This window comes from Notothenia rossii, assembly GCF_949606895.1.
Source record: "Notothenia rossii genome assembly, chromosome: 3".
Classification (NCBI taxonomy): domain Eukaryota; kingdom Metazoa; phylum Chordata; class Actinopteri; order Perciformes; family Nototheniidae; genus Notothenia; species Notothenia rossii.
Genome location: NC_136901.1, coordinates 74,895,565 through 74,916,061, shown reverse-complemented (window position 1 = coordinate 74,916,061; position 20,497 = coordinate 74,895,565). Strand labels below are relative to the sequence as shown.

The window sequence follows — 20,497 nt, the reverse complement described above, 5'->3', positions numbered from 1 at the left end:
TCAATTTGTATATTTTTAACTGTTTTGTTCAGTTTTTTGTTTTTTTTAGCTGTTTATGTTTGTTTATTTTCCACTCTTTTTCATTTTCACATGATGTGCAATGCCTTGTTTACATGCTGCGGTGACGAAAACATTTCCCAAATTGAAGTAAATCTTATGTAATCTTATCCTACATAAAACTAAACCCTAAGTATTCATTTAAATTGAATGTTATCTTGATTCTCTTACATTTGTAACAAATATTAATTACATGTTAGTAGATAAAATGATAAATCTTTGTCATTGTTACATCTGAAGAATCTGAAACAACAAGTGTTTCCCTCTTATTTATTCACTAAAAGGATGGTGCTGATTGCTTGTAAATTATTACAGCTAACATTTCAAAAGTATAATTATTTAAATATTTAAAACCATAGATGATCATAGGGATGGTATATTTCAGAAAAACAATGACTTTTAAGATCACCTTTCAATGTGAAATAAAAGAACAAACAGGTAAAGAAGGTTCAACATAATGACTCACAGATTACATTCAATTATTACACTGTGTTCATTAACGTTTAGTCAAAAATGGAGGAAAAAATATCAAGGCTACTGGTTCAAGTTAATTGAGATGTACTGTAGGTTCTTACATGTGTAGCTGCCTCCTGCTTTAATGTAGACTGATCCATTGATGCATAGTCACCACTGGATCCGTTTTGTTGGATACAAATCCATGAAAATACTCTTCACCTTTTTTTTTTTTTTTACCCATATTTAACACATGACAGACCCATATTTCAGTCAGCGCTACAAACTGTGACACTAGGGGGCCTCATTGTCCTGTGGAGAGTTACACAGTCTGCTTCACACAGTAAACATCATGCGTGGTGTTTGAATAAAGTGGATACCACTTGTAAATCTTTTTTAAAACTTGGTCCTACAAAAATTTGTACAATCCACAATTTATTTTGCTAAACCTATATAATGTATAATTGGTTCGAGCCTATTCTAGTTTGATCTGCACAATATAATCTTCCCTGACTCCAAAACAATATTTGAATCATGTCATTCAAATATGTTTTTTACATAATGGAGGTCCTATATGTGAGGTCATTTATTAGGTAAAGCATGTTCTTAGATAACTGTAAAACATGTGAGCCAATAAGAGTTGTTTACTTTGCAACAGTATACTGCACGTCATTTTTGTTTTGTATATCCAGATTTCATTTAAATATTGTTCGATATCTTAGCATTTTTATTTTATTATTTTGATATTCTTTAACTGTGTTTATGTACGCGCGTGTACCCACCAAGACAAATTCCTTGTACGTGTTAACATACTTGGCAATAAACCTGTTTCTGATTCTGATTTCTGAAGAGTCTTTAGCGTTGATTACATTGAACTCATTTAACATACAAAACAAATAAAAAATCTCCCAATTTTCCTCCATGTTAACCCTGTATTTTACAGTATTTGTCGGTAAACTGATCACACATTTGTCACAAACACATAAATAATTGATACATTATCATTGTTCTTCTCTGTCAATGAGCTGCACACATTTCGTCTGCTACACATTAGAGAACCAGTGTTTCAACAGTTAGCACTTCAGTGGTGGACACAAGCATACAGGGACTCCTTCTATTTTTCTCCTCCTTTTCACCCCTCTCCTCCTGCCTTGTGTCTGGTTTCTTTTAGTGTAGATTACAAAGATGACCAGTGTTGCCAACATTACAGCTGTTATTAAGATGCAACCTCCGAAGACCAATATCGCTTTGTTCTTGAACATCCATCCACAAACTGAGCAAGGTTCATGCTGCTCGCTTAGCCTGCAGGTCTTCATGGTGTCATCCTCAGGGAAACCGCCACGAGTGATGATGTTGTTGTACACAGCGATGGAGGCTTTGGCCTCGGATTTGTGGTGGGTCGAGGTGAAGAGGCCAAACTGTGGGGCATGTCCATCTTGCAGTTTCCAAACGTAGAAGCCCTGAAGATTGACTTTGTCTGATTGGCGAGCTGGAGACAAATAATAACAGAGAAAAGGTAGATTAGAAACCCTCATCAAATGTCCAATTGTTCTTCCTCTTAGAGCTATATAATAACCCAAATTACTTTATTTTAGCGTTACTTAATACAAACCCTTAGGTGCTTGACATTAGTACAACGTAAAGGCAGTTTTATTCAAACTTTACTTACGTAGAAGATTCAGATTAATAACAACAAATAAATGATCGTGTGTCATTATATGATTTGACCCTATGGTGAAATTCAGAACCTACGTTGCAGTTTCTATTGTTAAAAATCTGGCTCCTCCTTCAGCTGCAACATTAAAGTAATAAACAACTGAAAGCCTAAAATGATTATGATAAAGTAAGATTAGATATATTTGTCTGAAATGGGCCTACTCTATGTGCAGGATGATTTGATGATAATACTTTTGTACTTCAGATTAGAGTACATTTTTCATGTTTAACTTGTAACTCAGTATTTCCACACGGTGTACTTGTAACTTTAAAAGATCTGAGTATTTCGTCCACATCTGTGTGCGAAACATGTCAGCCATAAAAGGCCATAAAGGGCACAGTGCGAACACAACACTGATCAACACTGTCGCCTATAATGTGTTTCTCTCCCCTCCTCCCTCTTTTTATGATCTTCATGTGTTCTCATTAATCTTACATTGCTTTTATAGTAGGGAGCAATGTGGTCATAAAATCTATATTGCCTGTGGATATTTGCCTCTATCGCAACATCCTGAATTCACCGGAGGTCCATTTTGTTTCCAATGCAAAATGATTACGCTAAACATTCTGGATCAAAGAGGAACACTACTGATGGACATGAAGGATCTGACATGCATGCCCCACCTTTTAAGGCCTCCTGCAGGTAGCTCCTGAGAAAGTGTTGCCTGAGTCTGTCCTCCACAGGAGCCTGGTCATCGACCCCACTGGCTGTCACGATGATGGGCAGAGCCCCTCCATATCTCTGGCTCACCCAGTTCAGGAGCTTCCGCAGACCCCAGGGTACAACAGCCTGCCCCAGACTGGAGGACGGCCAGGTGGGATCGGTTAGGGTGAGACAGCCATGATCAGGGGGTTCTTTCTGCTGAGACTGGCCTTGTGTGTGGGGATATGGAGAAACCAAACGGGTGGTAAAATGGTTCAGTGCGATAAAACTCAATGACCCTCTCAGCTCCTCCCTCTCAGCCTCAGTAAAGCTTGGAAGAGAGGATCCGGGGAGGCCCATTACTCGAGCTCTCTCCTCCAGGTATTCCTTCATTTCTTGTGGGTAGTCCCCCTTGCTATGCTTCTCCTCATGGCTAGTCCCAAGCAACGGGTCTAAAAAGCGACCAAGTTCAAACAAAAGGAATCTCTGAGCTGCGGCTGTGTGTGAGTCCAGGAAGGGGTTCGCAGGTTTGGCCCAGTCGGCGTGCAATGCAAGTGATACCAGAGCTCCATGTTGACTAAAGTATTCCCTCTCATATAGCCGCCAAGCTTTTGCATGAGCCAGAAGAAGGTTATGAGCTGCCTGATGCTTCTCTTTCTCACTGAAATAAAAATCTACCAGTCTGTTTGGCTCGTTGATGGTGATCCAGTAGGTAACCCAGGGCCCCAGCTGCTGGTAGCACAGTCCTGCGTATTTTTGAAAGGCCTCCACTGTGCTGTAGTTTAACCAACCACCAGAGGCATGCAGCGGCCCAGGAATACCCAGGTTTGGAGCTCTGTGTGTGGGGTAGTAGAGAATCACGACAGGCTTCAGGTTCAGCTTCTTGAGCTCGGTCAAGACACAGCGGTAGTACCTTAAAGATGAAGAACAGGATTATAGAATCAGCAGTTACTGTGCATAGAAAGAAATGTCAAATGTCATCTTAACAGGTATCTGAATCTGGCTAAAATCTATGCTGTACAGTTTTTAATTTATTTGCCTTGTGTTGCTGCATTTTGGAAAACTGCCCATATTTTGTGTTTCTACCTCAGAGCTTCAGTGTTCACATTAAAGAGGTCTCCCTGGGGTAAGAGCAGAGACCAGTTTAGAGCAAAGCGGTAGTGAGAAGCCCCGGTGGATGCAAACAGGCGGAGATGACCCCGAACAGCCAGGTAGTCAGTGCACTGGGCCCGCCTGGTGGGCATCTTTATCCCCGGGACAGGACGCAGGGATCCGTCCCCTGTCACGTTCCAGGTGTACAATTGGGGGTCGGTGAACTGTGGTGAGAAAGGGTAGGAGAGGACCTACAAAAACAGTAAAGACAGAAAATAATGAAATGTAGCATTTTATAAGCCCTTTTTTTGCAGAAAAACACTGTATTGTCTGTTCAGATTCTCTCTCTTCTTACCTGTAAAGTGGAGTCAGCAATGCCCCAGTGGAATTTGCAGGGGAAACGGCCTTTGATATCGCTGGAGGTTTCTTCAATGGGGAAGCCATTGTCAGCGATGACACGCCTGTAGTACTGAGCCGAGGTCTTGGGAGTCCTGGGTCGGTTTGATTGGCTGAAGTCGATGTAGAAAAGACCTCGCCTAACACTGAAGCCATAATTCCACTCAAATCCATCCACCAGCGACCAGGCGGAGTAGCCAATCACCTGCACAGCATCAAACTTGATGGCTGCAAAAGAAAGAGAATTTGTTTTGCTGACTTAGTTCAGTTTAATGTATATTTTGTCAACCTTTACAACTCAAATACACATTTGAGAAATGATTAGAAACAAATATTTCATTTTAGATGTTATATTCCCAAAATAACTAACACAAACATTGATATACACACCAGTGTTCATACCCAAGTTTTATTTTGGTTAAAAGCAATAATGTTTTACTTTATGTCCACCAATTCTGTAAATCTGAGAGCATGTGTTTATTAATAATATGTTGGTTAGTTCATGGTCATCAGCTTCATTACATTGTTTTTATTATGTCCTTCTTTTCTTCTCTTACCCTGCAGGACCTGGTTGATAAACCTCTTGGTCAGGTAAATGGCCACCGTGTCCTCCTTTCCCACACTGGCTTCAGTGAACCAGCCTCCCTCTGTCACCAGCACTGCCGGATCCCCATACTCCAGCTTTATCCAGCCCAGAATGCGCCTCAGGTCCGGGGTCACAGTTTGCCCGTACTGGACCAGGCTCCGGCCCAGACGGAGGTTGTTCGGCCCGAAGGACAGAGCAAAGAAGTCGGCTGTTCCCTTCACCCAGAGCTTCTCCTCAGGGGAGAATGTGGGCAAGAGGGCCCCATACTTGATTTTTAAAGAGAGTGGGTAGTCCCCGTCGCTGAAGATGGGGTTGGCAAACCAGCCGAGTACAGCCTCCATTGACTGTTGGCAGAGCTCAACATTGGCAGCTGTGGCTGCGCCTCTTTGAGGCTCTACCCAGTGGGATCCCAAAACGATGGATACCTTACCCTTCTGAGCCGGACGGAAGTGGGTGTTGTAGGTGTGCCATGCTTTTGCGTGTGCCTGCAAAACACAGCAGTCACGTTGTTATTGTTATCTATACTGTGACGTAGTCAACATAGTCACAATAGTACAATAAGCCTTTTTCCACAGAAAACATGTTAATATTCTACAACACAAAAAACACAAGCACAAATGATTATTGAGGACTGACTTTATTGAGCTTCAGTTTGCTGACTACTAGTAGTAGTTGATCAGACAATAATGCCTTGTTACTCTGGCTTGGTTTGGGCTCATTTCAGGTACATTTCTAGGTGTTATATAGTTTATTGAGATGTCTTGTTAACTAAGAGAAAAATAAGCAACAACTAAATGGGATTTGCTCATGCTGTCTGCGTGTTTCTCACTGTTCCCCCACCATCTGTGCTAGTCTGCATAAGCATGAGTGATTATTAATGAAGCATATCTCCATGACTTCCTGTCACATAGTGTTTCGCTACAGCTCAGAAGTGCTGATGTGATGTGATGGACTTTGACTTCAATTTATTTTAAACCAAACCTGTCAAAATTAAATATAACTGGTCATATCATTACATAACTTCAACGTTGTTGTGTTTATTAAATGACATTAAACCTTTTCAATCTTTTGAAAGATAGTTATGCTCTGAATCTTATCGGATTATACTTTTATTTTTAGCCCTGATATCCAATCCAGGGATTTTGGCCAGAATTGGATACCTTAAAAAAGGGATTATCATGGCTTGGCACTTTGCTCCACCAGTTATATGTTATGTACAATAAGTCCCACATCATTCAGTTATAAATTGTTGAATTTGATTAAAACAAAAGAGCCCTAAGACAGCCTGTACTTGCAATCTTACAATCTTGTTTGTTCAGGATGCAAACATTCCTTGACCGTCATAAAGTGATAAAGCTGCTGCAGAGGCTCAAAGTGTATATCAGTTGATATCATGGGAATGAGAACAGAGTATATTCATATACAGGCTCACAATAGGTCAAGTAACCCTGTCTGACTCACCCTGATCAGATTGTGGGCCACCACGAGAGATCCAGCAGGTCCGCCTGTTACTCCAGGAGCGTGCACGCCTGTTCCGTACCCCTGCACAGCCACCAGGTATGGGTTATGCATTGTGAGCCAGTACCTGACACGGCTCCCAAATGCATGGAAACAAAAGGCAGCATACTGCTCAAACAGTCCCACCATGGTGTCATTTTTCCAGCCCCCATAGCGCTCCTGCAGGACCTGTGGCAGGTCCCAGTGGTAAAGGGTGATGATGGGCACAATTTTCTTCTCCAGAAGCCTCTCTATGAGACGGCTATAGTGCTCCACAGCAGCCTGGTTGGGCAGACCTGTGGCATTCCCATCAGGAAAGAGTCTGGGCCAGGAGAGAGAGAAGCAGTACGATCTGACACCTAAATACTCCAGCGCCTCTACATCTTCTTCCCAGCGAGCGTAGCTGTCACTAGCCACATCGGCGGTCTCTGTTGAAACCTTATTTCTGACAGTGGAGTGGGTGTAATGATCCCAGATGGATGGGCCTTTCCCCTCCTGATCCCAGGCTCCTTCTGTCTGGAAGGCAGACGTCCCCGAACCCCAGAGGAATCCTGAAGGGAAGGTGTCATAAAGGAAAGACTGATTTTTTATGAAGTGGTCCGGGTTGGGCTGCTTCCAAATCTTCTTGCCCTCCCCAAGAAAACAGGTGGCCTTGTTGCAGGCACACACTAGCAACAGAAGGGAGAGTAAGAGGCACTGTTGTGTGGGAGGAGAAGGATGGTTCAGCATATTGAAGGACTCAGAAATCCCGTTGAAGAAAGGTGCTGCTCTCAGTCAGAGCAATGACTCTGTTCAGTATCATAAATCCTCTTGAGAAAGACAAGAGAGCCATAATGGTGGAGGAGCGAGGAGACTGATCACAGCCAGGAGAGAGTAACATCTGAAACTTCGTGGTGCGAATCCATCTGACAACCTGCTCAGACTTCCTTATCTCTCCCTCGGTGTACTTGTGCTCCCACTCAGCCCCTCCCTACACATAATGTCCACACAATAATCAAAGGTTGACTCATATCCACACACATGCTCGTGTTAACCAACGGTGAAGTCTTTTCACCTCTAATCCCAAAAACGGTTCCCAATCGAATACAAAAAATGCATTTAAAAAGAGAGAGCAAACACTTCCAACACAAGACGGTATTACTGAGTTTTTCCACACATCTGCACACAGCTCTTAACACGCTGTTGATTGCTGTAAAAAAAAAACAAATGTCAATAATTAGCTTGCACTCTGATCCTAGCTCCATAACTAAGAAGCAGTTCACATTGTAGTCTCATGTTTCCAGTAAGCATACAGATTGTTTTGACCTCTTTAACTAAGGCTTTGAGTGCTGAAACACATTTCCCATTTGAGTTAATGGATTTCAATCAGTGACATTCATCAAAAAACAAGGAAGGATGATGCAGCCTGGAACTGAAAACAAACAAACCAGCCGTTCTCTTCCGGCTTATGGCCAGAAGCTGCTAAGCACCCCCATATTGAACTTCCAAGATTTGATCAAGCTATGCCAGGGGAGAACAGTGGCATCAGCTCATATGGCCTTATTCAATTTAGCTCCACTTGTTGTATGAGCAACAGTCACTGACCAAAGGAAACAAGACGGCTGCCAGAGTACAAACACTGCTGGGAAGTGTGTGTTTGTGTGACTGTCCCATCTGTCTGTACACAGGTGTGTCCTTAATAAAGCCTCCAAATCACAATAACACGAAAAGCCCCTTCCTCATCCTTCTTCATTAAAGGTAATGTGTGCAGAGTAAACAGTGTAGTTGCCCAGGATACACGTTGCTTCAAGGCATTAGTGGGAACAGTTAATTGAGTTGAAATGGTCATTTACCACGGCTGACCTCAGTGAGCTCGCTGCGATACGAAAGAAAAGACGCCCAAGAACACTGAGGGGAATTTCAAAGTCATGCAACAACCATTCACAGCAGGACATATTACAGATATACACATTACACAGTAAAGACAATTGTTAATAGTTTGAAGTATAGTATGATTGTGGCAAGCTGTCTCTTTATTATAAGAGGACATAAATCCACAGTACTGAATGTATGTTAGTCGCCTTGGATAAAAGCGTCTAGTTGAATTATTTATTTTTCCGAATAAATTGTTTTACTATTGTAATTCTCAATCTTGCAAAAATAATTCTACTATTTTGTGTCCGTTTTGTTTTAATCTTTCTACAATGGGCTGCATGTTGGTGCTACATTAACAAAGTTGAGTGTCAGAGCCCGTGTTTTATCTGTAAAGGAGCAAAACCAAATGGCTTTTATAAGATTGTATAAGAAAAAAAAATTGAATCATTACTAAATAAGAATAAAGGAGAAGACTAAAATAATGTCACTTCCCATATTGACATAATATCCAGCCTGTCTCATTTGTTACATATAAAGTGGTTTCCCAAAGTATAAAGCTCTTAACAGTAAAGAAAAAGGGAAGTGAAAAGAGGATGTAGATGAGAGAAAATACATAATTGGTCTGACAGTTGCTTTCATTTCCATGTCTGATACCTCTCAGTCATTATTTACAGAAACACTAGCAGGTTGCGTCAAATAAAAATGTGAAGTCAGAAGCAGCTTACTGTCCATTTTAACTCTGCAAGAGATATTTTTTTATAGATTTATAGACTAAGGACAGAAATCTTCAGCTGTTTGATCAGATTGTCCACTGGCAATGTGTTCAATTATGATGCACTGCTTTATATCAATCAATTAAAAGTCAACTCATCATCACATTAAGCTGCTTTGCTTCTGCTGAAACAATCCATCTGATCTCAGTACAGGTTAGTGCACTCTTATCAATGTACTCTGACGTTGTTGGATTTTGTTGTATGGTGTTAGCCTATTTAACAAATTGATTAATAAAATGTTTGTATTAAAATGACACTTTTGCCGAAATTAATAATTAGGTTACACAAGTCAACACATAGCTTCTAAAAGTATAAAACAAAGCTCGAGAAACATAATCATTAGATCTATCTATTGAACTCTAATGGATTTGTTCAGTATTTAAATTATGACTATAGATTTAAAGAAATAGTTCTTCAAATCTTTATATCTTATTATTATTATTATTTCAACCAATTTCGCCGTCCGATAACTTCAGCATACTTTCAGCTACAGAAACCATTCAAATATCAACATATTCAGCCTTTTCAGCACATGATGGGAAACTCTCAAACTTTTTCAAAATATGTTATACTTTTTGAAATATTTAGCTTTTTAAAAATGGGAGGAACCTTCAAATTCTCTTTTACCTACACCGTTTGGAAAATGCTACTCCTCCCAAATTCTTTCAGCTAGAGACTTCATTCCAACTTTAAAATGATCACAAGACATTCAGCTATTACGATCTTAATCAGGTTTTTGATATTTGATACTTTTTGAGATATTTAACTTAGTTTGGAGCTTGGTAAATAGGCCTTTTTCAGATTTTAACATTAGTGTGTATTGTGCAGCTCGTTAAGTCAATGCACTCTATTTGTTCCTATTATTTAGTTCACCCCATTCATGATGATAGGCAGAATACAATAAATCATTCTGTATATTGCAATACACATAACACTACAAACACATTTCTTCAAAAGGAATATGAAGATTAATCAACTTTTTCTTGAGCTATTTCAACAACAATATCACCGTCATCATTTGTATTGCAGAACTGTTTTATTAGACAGGTGTACCTAATAAATTGTTAACCAAGTGTCCTACTTACATGTTTACCTTTTCTTTCATCCAGACCAACAATGACACCTGTGACTGCTGCTCTCTGGGCGGCAGCCATGTTGATGGGACTCCAGGGGAGTTCTTCATTCCCTGACAGCAGGGTAGACCTCTCATCCAAAAACCTCTCCTCCGTCCCAAGAGACCTGCCATGGAAAGCTGAGTCTATAGACCTCTCATGCAACCACATACAGCTACTTCACAGAGGAGACTTCAAAAACACCCCTCTCCTCAGATTCCTCAACATTTCCTGGAATAGTTTGAAGGACATCGATGAAGAGACGTTCCTCGACACGCCGCTCCTGAAGGATCTGGACCTGTCACACAACGGGCTGAGGAACCTGTCGGGCCAGCGGTACCTGCTCCACACAGAGAACCTTCTGGTACTCAATCTGGCCTTCAACAAGTTTCTTACAATGACCCTTGGGAGTGAGTTCAGTTCATTGGTAAAACTGGAGACATTGGCACTTGGAGCCCAAAACATCAGTTTGGGTGATTTCAAGAATATTGCTAAAGTGAAACTGCGTACACTCACTCTATCCCTGGAGAATAAAAGCTGGAGTTATACAGCAGGCAGTCTGATCGATGTTCAGGCTCAAAGGCTTCAGATAGCCCTCACTGGTTCTCAAATATTAGACCATGATCTGGTTGCTGATGCTCTGTCACTCTTCGCTGAAGTCGAGTTGATGAATTTGAGAAGTGGCTACAAAGACCTGAGTGAGCAGCTGATAGAGAGAGTAGAAACCCTCACATCTCACCTGTATCTCACCAACATATATATCAGCTGGAAAGACTTAACTGACTGTGTAAATATCCTTCTGCGTACATCTATTACCCACCTGAGGATCTCTGATGTGACAATGTACAATATGCCTTTTCAAGAGACAATTGTAACCCAGACGTCAAAGATGAAGTCCTTTACAGTCAGAAAGGCAGTGGTGAAAGACTTCTTCTTTTCTCAGGAGGCTGTGTACAACTTCTTTATCAACATACCGGTGGAGAGTTTAGCAATGGTTGAGATGCCAATGATACACATGACGTGCCCAAAGTCGCACAGTCCTATCCTCCAGTTGGACTTCTCCAATTGTGCTCTATCCGACTCCATCTTCTCCAGAGTGGAGGGTGAAGAAATTCTTGAATGTGAGAAACTGGATAACGTGAGGAAGTTGAATCTGGTTGGAAACAATTTCAGGAGCCTTCAGATGCTCAGCAAACGTGTGCAATATATGAAGTCCTTGCGACATCTGGACCTCAGCATCAACTCTTTGGTTTATGACGGCCTCCTAGAATGCTTCTGGCCACCCAACATCACAAATATGACTCTGTCTTCCAATGGTCTGACAGGTTCCGTTTTTAAATGTCTACCAAAAGCAACAGAGAACCTGGACCTTCAAAACAACCAGGTTTCTGTGATACCATCATCCATCTTGAAATTGAGAAACCTTTCATCTCTGAATCTAAATTCAAATAGGTTGCGGGACCTGCCAGTATGCACGGGATTCCCCCTACTGAGTGAGCTTCTGCTCAAGTCTAATTCCCTCCATGCACCATCTGTGAACAAGCTGGAAAGCTGCCCCGAACTGAAAACCCTGGACGTCAGTTACAACCCCTTCACCTGCACCTGCGCACTGAGAAGTTTCATAAGTCTTGGCATCAAGTCTAAAAGGAGAAGTCACACAGGAATTCAATTGTTGAGCTGGCCTAAAGACTATTACTGCACCTACCCAGAGGCCGTTAGAGACTTCTCCTTGAAAGACATCTCAATCCCAGAAGTCTCCTGTAATGTGGGCCTTCTAGCTGCAGCCATCTTGGGCCCAGCAGTTATTGTGATGATTGCAATTGTGACCATGTGCCATCATTTGGATGTTCCCTGGTATATGGGTATGATCTGGCAGTGGACCAGAGCCAAACATCGTGCCAGAATGCTTCAGGTTCGCCCTGAAGATCTGTTGGGTGTTGAGTTTCATGCTTTTGTGTCTTACAGCCAGCATGACTCAGACTGGGTTCAGAACTCCCTTCTCCCCAACCTTGAAGGCCCAGCAGGTGGTCTCCAGATCTGCCATCATGAAAAATCCTTTGTACCCGGAAAGACAATTATTGAGAACATCATCACATGTTTGGAGAAAAGCCGACGCTCCGTTTTTGTGCTCTCTGCTAACTTCGTCAAAAGTGAGTGGTGCCACTATGAGCTGTACTTCGCCAGCCACCAACGCCTTGCTTGGGGACCGGATAGCGTTGTGCTGGTGCTGCTGGAGCCTCTACCTCAATACCTGATACCATCCAAGTACAACCAGCTGAAGTCCATGATGAACCGGCACACATACCTGGAGTGGCCCCAGGAGAGGGCCAAGCACAGGCTGTTCTGGGCTAATCTCAGAGCTGCCCTACAGGCAGACCTGCCAAATGCATCAGTGACTCATGAGGAAGAGTAAAAGGAAGTGGTAAGAGGAAGGTCAAATGGGACAGATGGGACAATTGAATAAAGGGAACATAGTAAGATAAAAACAAATGTGGGCACTCTGGAGTGTGTATACTTCCTATTCTTCTTTCTTTTCTGCATTAGCATGATTTTTTTCTGAGGTTCTCATTTTTAACCTTGTACAATAGACTCAAGATAAACTAACCTCTTGTAAGCTTGCATTGAATAAATCATAAGGCAACTGCTTTAGTGGACATTTAATGAAAATGTTTATATAAACTAACACTTCAACTTTGTAACAAAAAAACAATAAACTTTACACAAGAATATAAAAAATGAACTTCATTCTTTTGTCAATTTCAACTCCCAAAAAATGTTACAATAGGATTTAATCAATTTTGCATGTGGTTGAGCACATGTTGAAAAGAAAACTACAGTCTTACTAAATCGTCATGAGCGGTGTCAATTCAGAAAATCAGCATTATCTCCAACTCTCTGAAAAGAGAGATCCATTTTTAAGGCAAGGAGACCTTATTCAGTTCTGTGATGGACGATGATGACAAGAGGGACAGAAAATCAGTCCAGCTGCATTAACACTGGTCCTGGGATCAAAAGTATGAGAAGGTGAGAAAAGTCACAGGCCAGGTTTCAAGGAAGAGACTGAATGATCATGATTTTCTCATTGATGCAGAAACGATGAAGCACACTGAACAGGTTTTCTCCACATCGCGACACCTGCCTCTCCATAGCCAGACGGAAATCCTCCTTCACTCCTTTGGTGATTCCACGAGTCACTGTGTGGTGTCTGCAGAAAAAAGGGTAAAACAATCATCACAAACATACATAGAGTCAAGAGATGTACTATTATGAGATGATTTGAGGCCGAGATTTATGCCGTCATACAAACATCATACAGACAAACAAATTCATCATCACAAAGAAACAACATATAAAAACAGGTTCACAAATGAAATGAGATCAAGTGTTATGAAAAGGTAAAAAAACTAAATTGATTTCACAACAAGACCAACATCATCCTCAAATAACAACAAAAACAACAACAACAACGAGGACCACAGAAAGACGAGCAATGGCTCAAATAAAAGAAACGCGGACAGGAAATCAAACTCTTGATGTAAAATGACAGGCCCAAATCAAAACTGTGGGATGACAAGCCTTGAAGTTGGGAATGAAGGAAGGGTGACTGGTGTGGGGGGGGGATGGGGCCTGGGGTACCTTTCCATCGTCTGCACCCCTTGTAGCAGGAGGGTATTTAACTCCACCCCCAAGGCGGGACTAGGGTTCCTAAGGGACAGCAACATTCAACAACTCTTAGTCAGTGAGGGTGCATTCAAGAGTCTTAACTTCTACAGCAATGAATGAAGGTGTTAAATAGAAGGTTATTCAAATCATAAACCCCTTCTCTTTCTAATGTCCACTCCATTTAAAGCATTTGCAGTTCAAAGCACATTTTTCCCCACAGGCGACGTCTACCAAGATTATTAATCAATATCACTTTTAAACAGCAAAAGAACGGGAGTGTGCAGAGTCATGATGCAAACTGACACGTTTAAAAAAGAGAAGCACTTACTTGATCAGCATTCCCTGATTGGGCAGCAGCTCGAGTTGGATCCTCCCCCCTTCTGGAGTACGCAGGTAAGCAAACTCCTCCAGCATGTCAATGTCTGACAAAAATCATGAGCTCATGGAAATTACAATCCAAGACAAGGGAACAAAAACAAAGTAATTGGTCTTTATAAGCAAATCCATTCATATCAGGCTGAGGCTTGGGTGAGCAGTTACATGTAAAAAGGATACTGGTGACGTAGTTGAAGAAATTCTCATACTGGAAACTGCCTTGCTGACAGATCTTATCCACTGCCTTTAAAAACAGCATCTCTCCCTGTGGCCAGTCGTGCTGCAGGAGCACCACCACATGACCGAGCGACAGGTCGTCACGACTGTCTGTGAAGGTACGCAGCTAAATACACAAAATAAAAAACAAGAGAAAAGGAGTTGCACAAGATTTAATGCCTTAATAGTCTAGAAATACATTGCCACAAACAGTCCCAGTTAAATCAAAAACAAAGGGGACAAAAATACATTTCATTAATTATTTTAACTATTTAATACATACCTTAAAGCAGGCAAACATCAGCTGGAAACAGAAAGGTAACACAGCCTTGCCGGTGCAGGGAAGCAATCTCAGGTCATTACCTAGACATCGCAAAAATAAGTCACTCACAATGTTCTGATGTATCATAGCAACATATTTCTGTATCGAATGACAAATATTGTTATTCCTGTGAGTTCAGTATCAAGTGACATTTGTAACAGTCTGTTTTGTCAAATTAATATGTAAGTTGCAGCGATGATAACTCCCTTATAGTATTAATATTAAGTTACATTATGTCACAACATACAGGCAGACACAATAGCACCTTTTCTTTGCTTATTACAAAGGGTCAAAAAGCCGCTTAAACGTTAAAATCACTAACTGAGACATGCTCTACTAAAAGCAAGAGGTATTTACCTTTTCTTGTTTTGGTTTTGCCTCGACTCCAGTCCTCTGGGCTCTTTGTGGGTTCTTGGGTCGGGGGCGTCAGCCCGCAAACGACATCAAGCAGCTTCTCACAGGCCAGCTGGTTCACACATACAGTACAGTACATGCATCACATCTCTAAACACGGCAGGGGTTTAATGTTAAATAATGCATAAATTGCCTACATTTATTTGGTCATATGTCCTCAAAATCCAGTTGTAATGACATGTTTTTGTGTTATGTAACTTTTTGCTAGGGCAAAATCGTTTTTTAAAATTATTATTATTGAGCATATTCAGCTGAAAATGAAGCTTTGCAGGTTTAAAATGTAAAAGTCATGTGAGACAAATGTAGAAGCCTTGGGGCAAAATGATCCCATATCAGTTAGTCAGAATGGGAAAGTATATATGCATGTGTATCTCAAAGTATCTGACAGTTGAACTCTGCTCTGCTGCAACTGTGAGCCTCTTCAATTGACCTTTAGTATAACGCCACCTGCAGGCCAATAGGTGTTAAGATCATTAAAGCATTATGTTTTTTGTATAGCTCTAAACATATGTTAAGAATATATTAAAAATAAAATAATATACAACATACTGTAAATGCATTTCATATGATACAAAAGGTACAACAAAGACTTCTCAATACAATATTATAATTGTTTGTGTGTGTGTGTACCCTGTACTCTCCCAGTGCGTAGTGGCAGGACGCCTGCTGAATCAGAGCCCTGTGGTGCTCCAGACTGCCCTGCCCTGAAGGGCTCTGCTGCCCCGGCTGAGGCTGCTGCACTGCGGCCATCTGGTGCAGACTGGAGAGGGCTTTACGGTATTGTCCCTGGAGACACACACACAGATATGATCATCATAGGGTCACGACGATTCATAGAGACACATGAAAAGCTATCATTTTAATATTTAGACATATCTCCCAGTTAAGAAACCCACATACTGTTTTAAGTCACTAGCCGTTATCGGTTGTGTTACAGTATTTTTTAGAACCTCTTTTTGCCTCATTCTTCAAAATATTGTATATAATAAAGGTATACAGTATTTATTGATAGATACTGTTTATTGCTGCTCCTCCAAATATTTATCACAAATAAATAAAGTTAAATGTAATAAATGAAAAAATACTTTAATGTAAAAAAACGGTATATAAACAACAGACAAAAGGGCAGGAAGGGTGATGTCACAAACAGAAAGCAAATACATCATAACCGTTTCTTGCCTGGTATATGATCGTGTCGGTGAGGAATATTCTGAACCACAGCCAGCTGTCTGTTTTCCAAGAGGCACAGATCTTCTTGAACTCTGGTTACAAAAACAAAAAATCAAGACTTTGTTTATGAAATGTTCACTTTTGAATTTGTATAACTGTTACTTTTGATCATGTAACCATCCGGGTTATTGACACCATATGGTGCAGGTCGATGGAATAAACAAGCAAAACGTTTTCATCTGCAGTAATCGTGTGTTTTTTTAATTCAAGATATTGTGTCCAACTGATCGAACTGAACTGATCGTGTGTGTGGGTGAAACAACAACACATATGAACAGAGGAGGTGTTTACCAGTTTCCAGGCCGTCGTGGGAGTGGAGAAGGTCCCAGCTCTCCCTCGCTGTGCGGAAACTCTCAAGAGTCTCTGACCAGCTGGGCATCTCAGTCTTGTTTACCAGAATGTGTCGACCGCGACCTTTTCCCAACCCCTCCTCATCATCTGAGCTCTGAAATGAAAAACAAACACAGACATGGTCCAACATTAACTAGTAAAAAAAGGCAGGAACAACAGCCACACTATAGTCACACACGACGTCACATAAACAGTATTTCTGGTCTTGAAACGATAACATTATTTCTGATCTGTACTCACCATCGTCTTCTCTCTCCCATCTGCCAATTTGCGTTTCTTATGTGCATGTTTGCCAGCTCCTCTTTCTGTCTCCAGATCGTTATACACCGAGCTGAAATCCTCTACAAGGATCCACGGCCCCGAGCTCAGCGCATTCACACCTGCCAGAGATAGACCCATCATTTTTGATGCTAAGAACTTTCATTGATAAGACAATAGTGATGCATTTCCTGAGAGAGTGGAATAAATCAACAAAGAGAGAGGCTGACCCTGGAACAGTGCAGGCTGAACAGAGGAGAGATAGATGAAGGCGCTGCGGAAGAGGACGAGAGCAGCACAGATCACCACTTGACTGCAGCACCGGGACCTCGTGTCTCCTTCCAGACTGGGCAGGTAGCGACACAGCTCCTTCACTCTCAGCAGCATGTCCACATAACTCCTAGAATAAATGTACACAAACAAATAATAATTAAAACCATTTGTGTACATCAGCACCATCTCTTATATGACAGCAATACATCCATTTATATGAGTACTGGTAGAGTAAATATAATAAACAGCTCTCAGTATAACACAGTGAAATACCACAGCCTTCAAAATGACAATGAATCAACACTTCTCTAAAAATAAGACCATTTGTTTGCATCAAGGTCTGTGTAATTGACTCTTTTTTTAGTGCGTTCAAAACATATGCAATGATTTGTTACTACATTTTATTCAGATCTATTCTGACAACTGTGGGCGTCTCCATTTCTTACATGATGACAGCAATACATCCATTTAGATTAGTTACAGTAGACTTCATATTAGAAACACCTCTCAGTATAAAGTCAAACTGAAAAGCATCACCAGGCTCAAACCACAGCCTTCAAAATGGCCACAAATCTAAATGATCTAAAATACTTTGAATAACAGAATATTATGGCCGTGAATGTGAGATGTATTGCAGAGCTGTTGTTAAAGAATGCATTCATTTAAGCTAGGCGTAACTAATAACATTGTTTTTTGTTGTTGTTTTGTTTCTTTCCGTTAACCGTCAAGTGGGAAATAAGTATTTGTTTGTGTTTCTCTTATTATTCTAAGACACTGTTATGTTTGGCTGTGAAAAAAGAAAAGAAAATGTATTATGAAGACCATCTATGTTTTTTTGGAAAGGGGCAGGTCATATAAGATTTGTTTCTTCTCCCTGCTCCTTTCCGCTCAATGGTGTGTTGTACAGTCATGTTTTGTTGGCAATTATTGTACAGTGAGTTTTGCGTACCGTGAGCGGGACAAATAAAAATGAAATGAAATAACTTGTTGTTTATCAAAAGAGCAACCTGAATACAAATCAACCATGAAACACAGTAATGGCTGATTGACATGCAGACAGATACACTACCTCTGTCCCTTGTCTCCCTGCCACTCGCAGCGTGCTCCAACGACAGCGACAATATCCAACAGCCTCTCCCAAGGTTCTGCCACCACTGACGACTTTTCGGACAGGCCGTCTATCACATGACGCTGGGAGCCACGGGACACAGTGGGGGACTTCAGAGACCCACCATCTTGAGAGCCTGAAACAAAGAACACAAGGAGCAGAAAAAAACGTCAGGCCGGCAGTCGAGAGAAACAATATAGAGGACAAGAAATCTTTGATGTGTCACACTGAGATAAGGAAAAGGAAAGAGCAACATCAACCACTTGCAGCTTCACCTTGTATCTGTACATCAGCTGCGGGTCCACGGGTCACGTAGCCGATGTAAAATTCAGCTGCTTTTAGCATGTACTTCTGCATCAAGCTGGCTGGCAACCGCATGTCCATGTTGTTCATAATCAAAGGAAGGACATCACACACTGTAGTAATAACAACACATTTGAAAGGAAGTTATTGCATGTACAGAATATTGATTTGGATCAAAAGCATGTTTTAGTGTGAGTGTTTCAATCACCAAAAAGTTTCCTGAAGCAGTTGACGGGAGTCTCCACATTCTCTGATGCCTCCGCCTCTAACAAGGTTTCTCCTAAACTGACCTAAAATCACAGCAGAATGTACTTAGCACCGACTGTTTTAGTGTTAAACTGTCAAGACACAGAAGGTATGCGTTTATTACATACCCCGTGCTGGACCACAGACTCTGGAAAGCGCTTAAGAAGAAGGAGCAGCATCTCTGCCTTCTCCAAAGTGTTGAAACACTGCTCTGTGGCTTTCAGTAGCATCTCACACTGCACACGGCCAGGCAGCGTCTCAAAAAGCCCTAGGGAAGACAAATATACATACACGTGTCAAAAGATAGTCCAGATTTCCAAAACCATCAATGACAGTGAATCAAACGTCTCTCACCTCGTAGAAACAGGGCATGTTTGTCCTGGGAGTCACTGCGCAGTGCAGCTGTGATGACACTGATTTCTCTCCAAACAATGGGCTGATCTGGGAAGTTTATAAACCTAAAGATTGCGGGGGGAAATGTGTAACTGTTAGCTCAGACTCAGCCAAGGACATTAGACATGAACACTTGTACAGAGCTAGTACACTGAAACTCACATGTCATAGAGCAGTCTCCCTGCAGAGGCTGTCCTTTCTGCATTGCGCTCGATGATGTACATTTCATACTGTGAAAACATGTCAGACACAATTTAACATCGGAAACAAAACAGAGGATCCAAACACGTAGGAAATGCATGCAGTGGTTAGACAATAAGCAGCCTAATGTTACCTGTATGTTGAAATCTGCAGGGTACAGGGTCCTGGCAGTAATGAGCCAGGCTTTGGCCGCACAGGGATCATCAGAGACCAGATCCCGGGCTCTCTTCACCAAAAACTCGCAGTCTTTTTGAGCTGACATTTTTACATGCAGCTACTTTTTTATACCGAAGGCGACACACTGAACTAGCTAATGTATGCGGTTGTCCTACATACGGACACGTCTCGGTGGATATATTTCAGTTGCAGTATATAACAGTTAGCCAACGTTACGCTAAACAGAACTGTCTAAATACAGCTATATGATATAGTTAGCAACACGAAGCTAGCTGACTTGCAGCTGTCATCTTTGCTCCAACTGTTTACCAGATCGTGCTAATGTTATGCAAGTATCTCATAGAAATGTAACAACCATGAATATGAAGAGAAAAGAGAGCAATTATAGGCCGTTTTGAAATTTACCAGGCAAACCTAATCCTTTATTTACCAGAAGATCTCTTAACGTTACAATAATGACGTCCCGACACAGTCGTAAAATTGTCACTACATCCTGCTTTACGACAAAAAAACGACGCGAGTCAATTCTGACCGTTTGAACCGTTTGAAACCTTATTTCAAACAACACTGTCGACTGCTCATTCTTCAAGTCCACCCAATCCGTGTATCTTCCTCTTATTTGTTGTTCTTTCTTAAACCAGTAAACAGAAAAGCGACTTTTTTTGGTTTTTCTCTTTACTTCGGGGCCACAGGGGTCTTTGGAGAGAGGGGCGGGGCGGGACTCTCGGAAGTAATTTCAAAACAAAGGCCCTCGTCTGCTAAAAGACGTCTGATAAATAAAGGGTTAA

The 20,497-nt window shown here is 41.3% G+C and overlaps 3 protein-coding genes across 4 annotated transcripts; 1 reads left to right on the top strand and 2 right to left on the bottom strand.

The window, feature by feature from the left end:
• Nucleotides 1-311: 311 nt before the first annotated feature.
• On the bottom strand, nt 312-7,347 carry klb (klotho beta). Its single transcript, XM_079669799.1, has 6 exons — nt 6,405-7,347; nt 4,915-5,428; nt 4,317-4,585; nt 3,956-4,212; nt 2,851-3,782; nt 312-1,999 (listed from the first exon to the last, which is right to left on the bottom strand). The coding sequence occupies exons 1-6, from the start codon at nt 7,167-7,169 to the stop codon at nt 1,584-1,586; spliced, it is 3,153 nt and encodes a 1,050-aa protein (XP_079525925.1). The 5' UTR covers nt 7,170-7,347; the 3' UTR covers nt 312-1,583.
• Nucleotides 7,348-7,739: 392 nt separating this feature from the next.
• tlr1 (toll-like receptor 1) lies at nt 7,740-13,180 on the top strand. The gene is made up of 2 exons (XM_079669800.1): nt 7,740-9,220; nt 10,177-13,180. The coding sequence occupies exon 2, from the start codon at nt 10,184-10,186 to the stop codon at nt 12,590-12,592; it is 2,409 nt and encodes an 802-aa protein (XP_079525926.1). The 5' UTR covers nt 7,740-9,220; nt 10,177-10,183; the 3' UTR covers nt 12,593-13,180.
• Nucleotides 12,822-20,394, bottom strand: ints10 (integrator complex subunit 10). 2 transcript variants are annotated; one of them, XM_079669802.1, is made up of 18 exons: nt 19,666-20,394; nt 19,494-19,561; nt 19,293-19,396; nt 19,067-19,206; nt 18,901-18,982; nt 18,665-18,805; nt 18,351-18,525; nt 17,239-17,408; nt 16,991-17,130; nt 16,691-16,844; nt 16,349-16,431; nt 15,800-15,955; nt 15,113-15,221; nt 14,717-14,796; nt 14,398-14,560; nt 14,171-14,264; nt 13,816-13,884; nt 12,822-13,384 (listed from the first exon to the last, which is right to left on the bottom strand). In XM_079669802.1, exons 1-18 carry the CDS (start codon nt 19,792-19,794, stop codon nt 13,228-13,230), a joined length of 2,214 nt encoding a protein of 737 aa, XP_079525928.1. In that variant the 5' UTR covers nt 19,795-20,394; the 3' UTR covers nt 12,822-13,227. The 2 variants fall into 2 exon arrangements, with proteins under 2 accessions (XP_079525928.1, XP_079525929.1); XM_079669803.1 differs by lacking the exon at nt 13,816-13,884.
• Nucleotides 20,395-20,497: the final 103 nt, after the last annotated feature.

What these genes read in the sequence shown, in the direction of transcription:
- klb (XM_079669799.1), bottom strand. Translation starts at nt 7,169, where the DNA reads ATGCTGAACCATCCTTCTCCTCCCACACAACAGTGCCTCTTACTCTCC. An exon ending in TATCAACCAGGTCCTGCAGG is followed by an intron (nt 4,586 to 4,914) that starts GTAAGAGAAGAA and finishes TTTCTTTTGCAG; the next exon opens with CCATCAAGTTTGATGCTGTG. An exon ending in TTGCTGACTCCACTTTACAG is followed by an intron (nt 4,213 to 4,316) that starts GTAAGAAGAGAG and finishes CTGTTTTTGTAG; the next exon opens with GTCCTCTCCTACCCTTTCTC.
- tlr1 (XM_079669800.1), top strand. Translation starts at nt 10,184, where the DNA reads ATGACACCTGTGACTGCTGCTCTCTGGGCGGCAGCCATGTTGATGGGA.
- ints10 (XM_079669802.1), bottom strand. Translation starts at nt 19,794, where the DNA reads ATGTCAGCTCAAAAAGACTGCGAGTTTTTGGTGAAGAGAGCCCGGGAT. An exon ending in TCAGCCTGCACTGTTCCAGG is followed by an intron (nt 17,131 to 17,238) that starts GTCAGCCTCTCT and finishes TATCTCTGGCAG; the next exon opens with GTGTGAATGCGCTGAGCTCG. An exon ending in CCGACACGATCATATACCAG is followed by an intron (nt 15,956 to 16,348) that starts GCAAGAAACGGT and finishes GTGTGTCTCCAG; the next exon opens with GGACAATACCGTAAAGCCCT.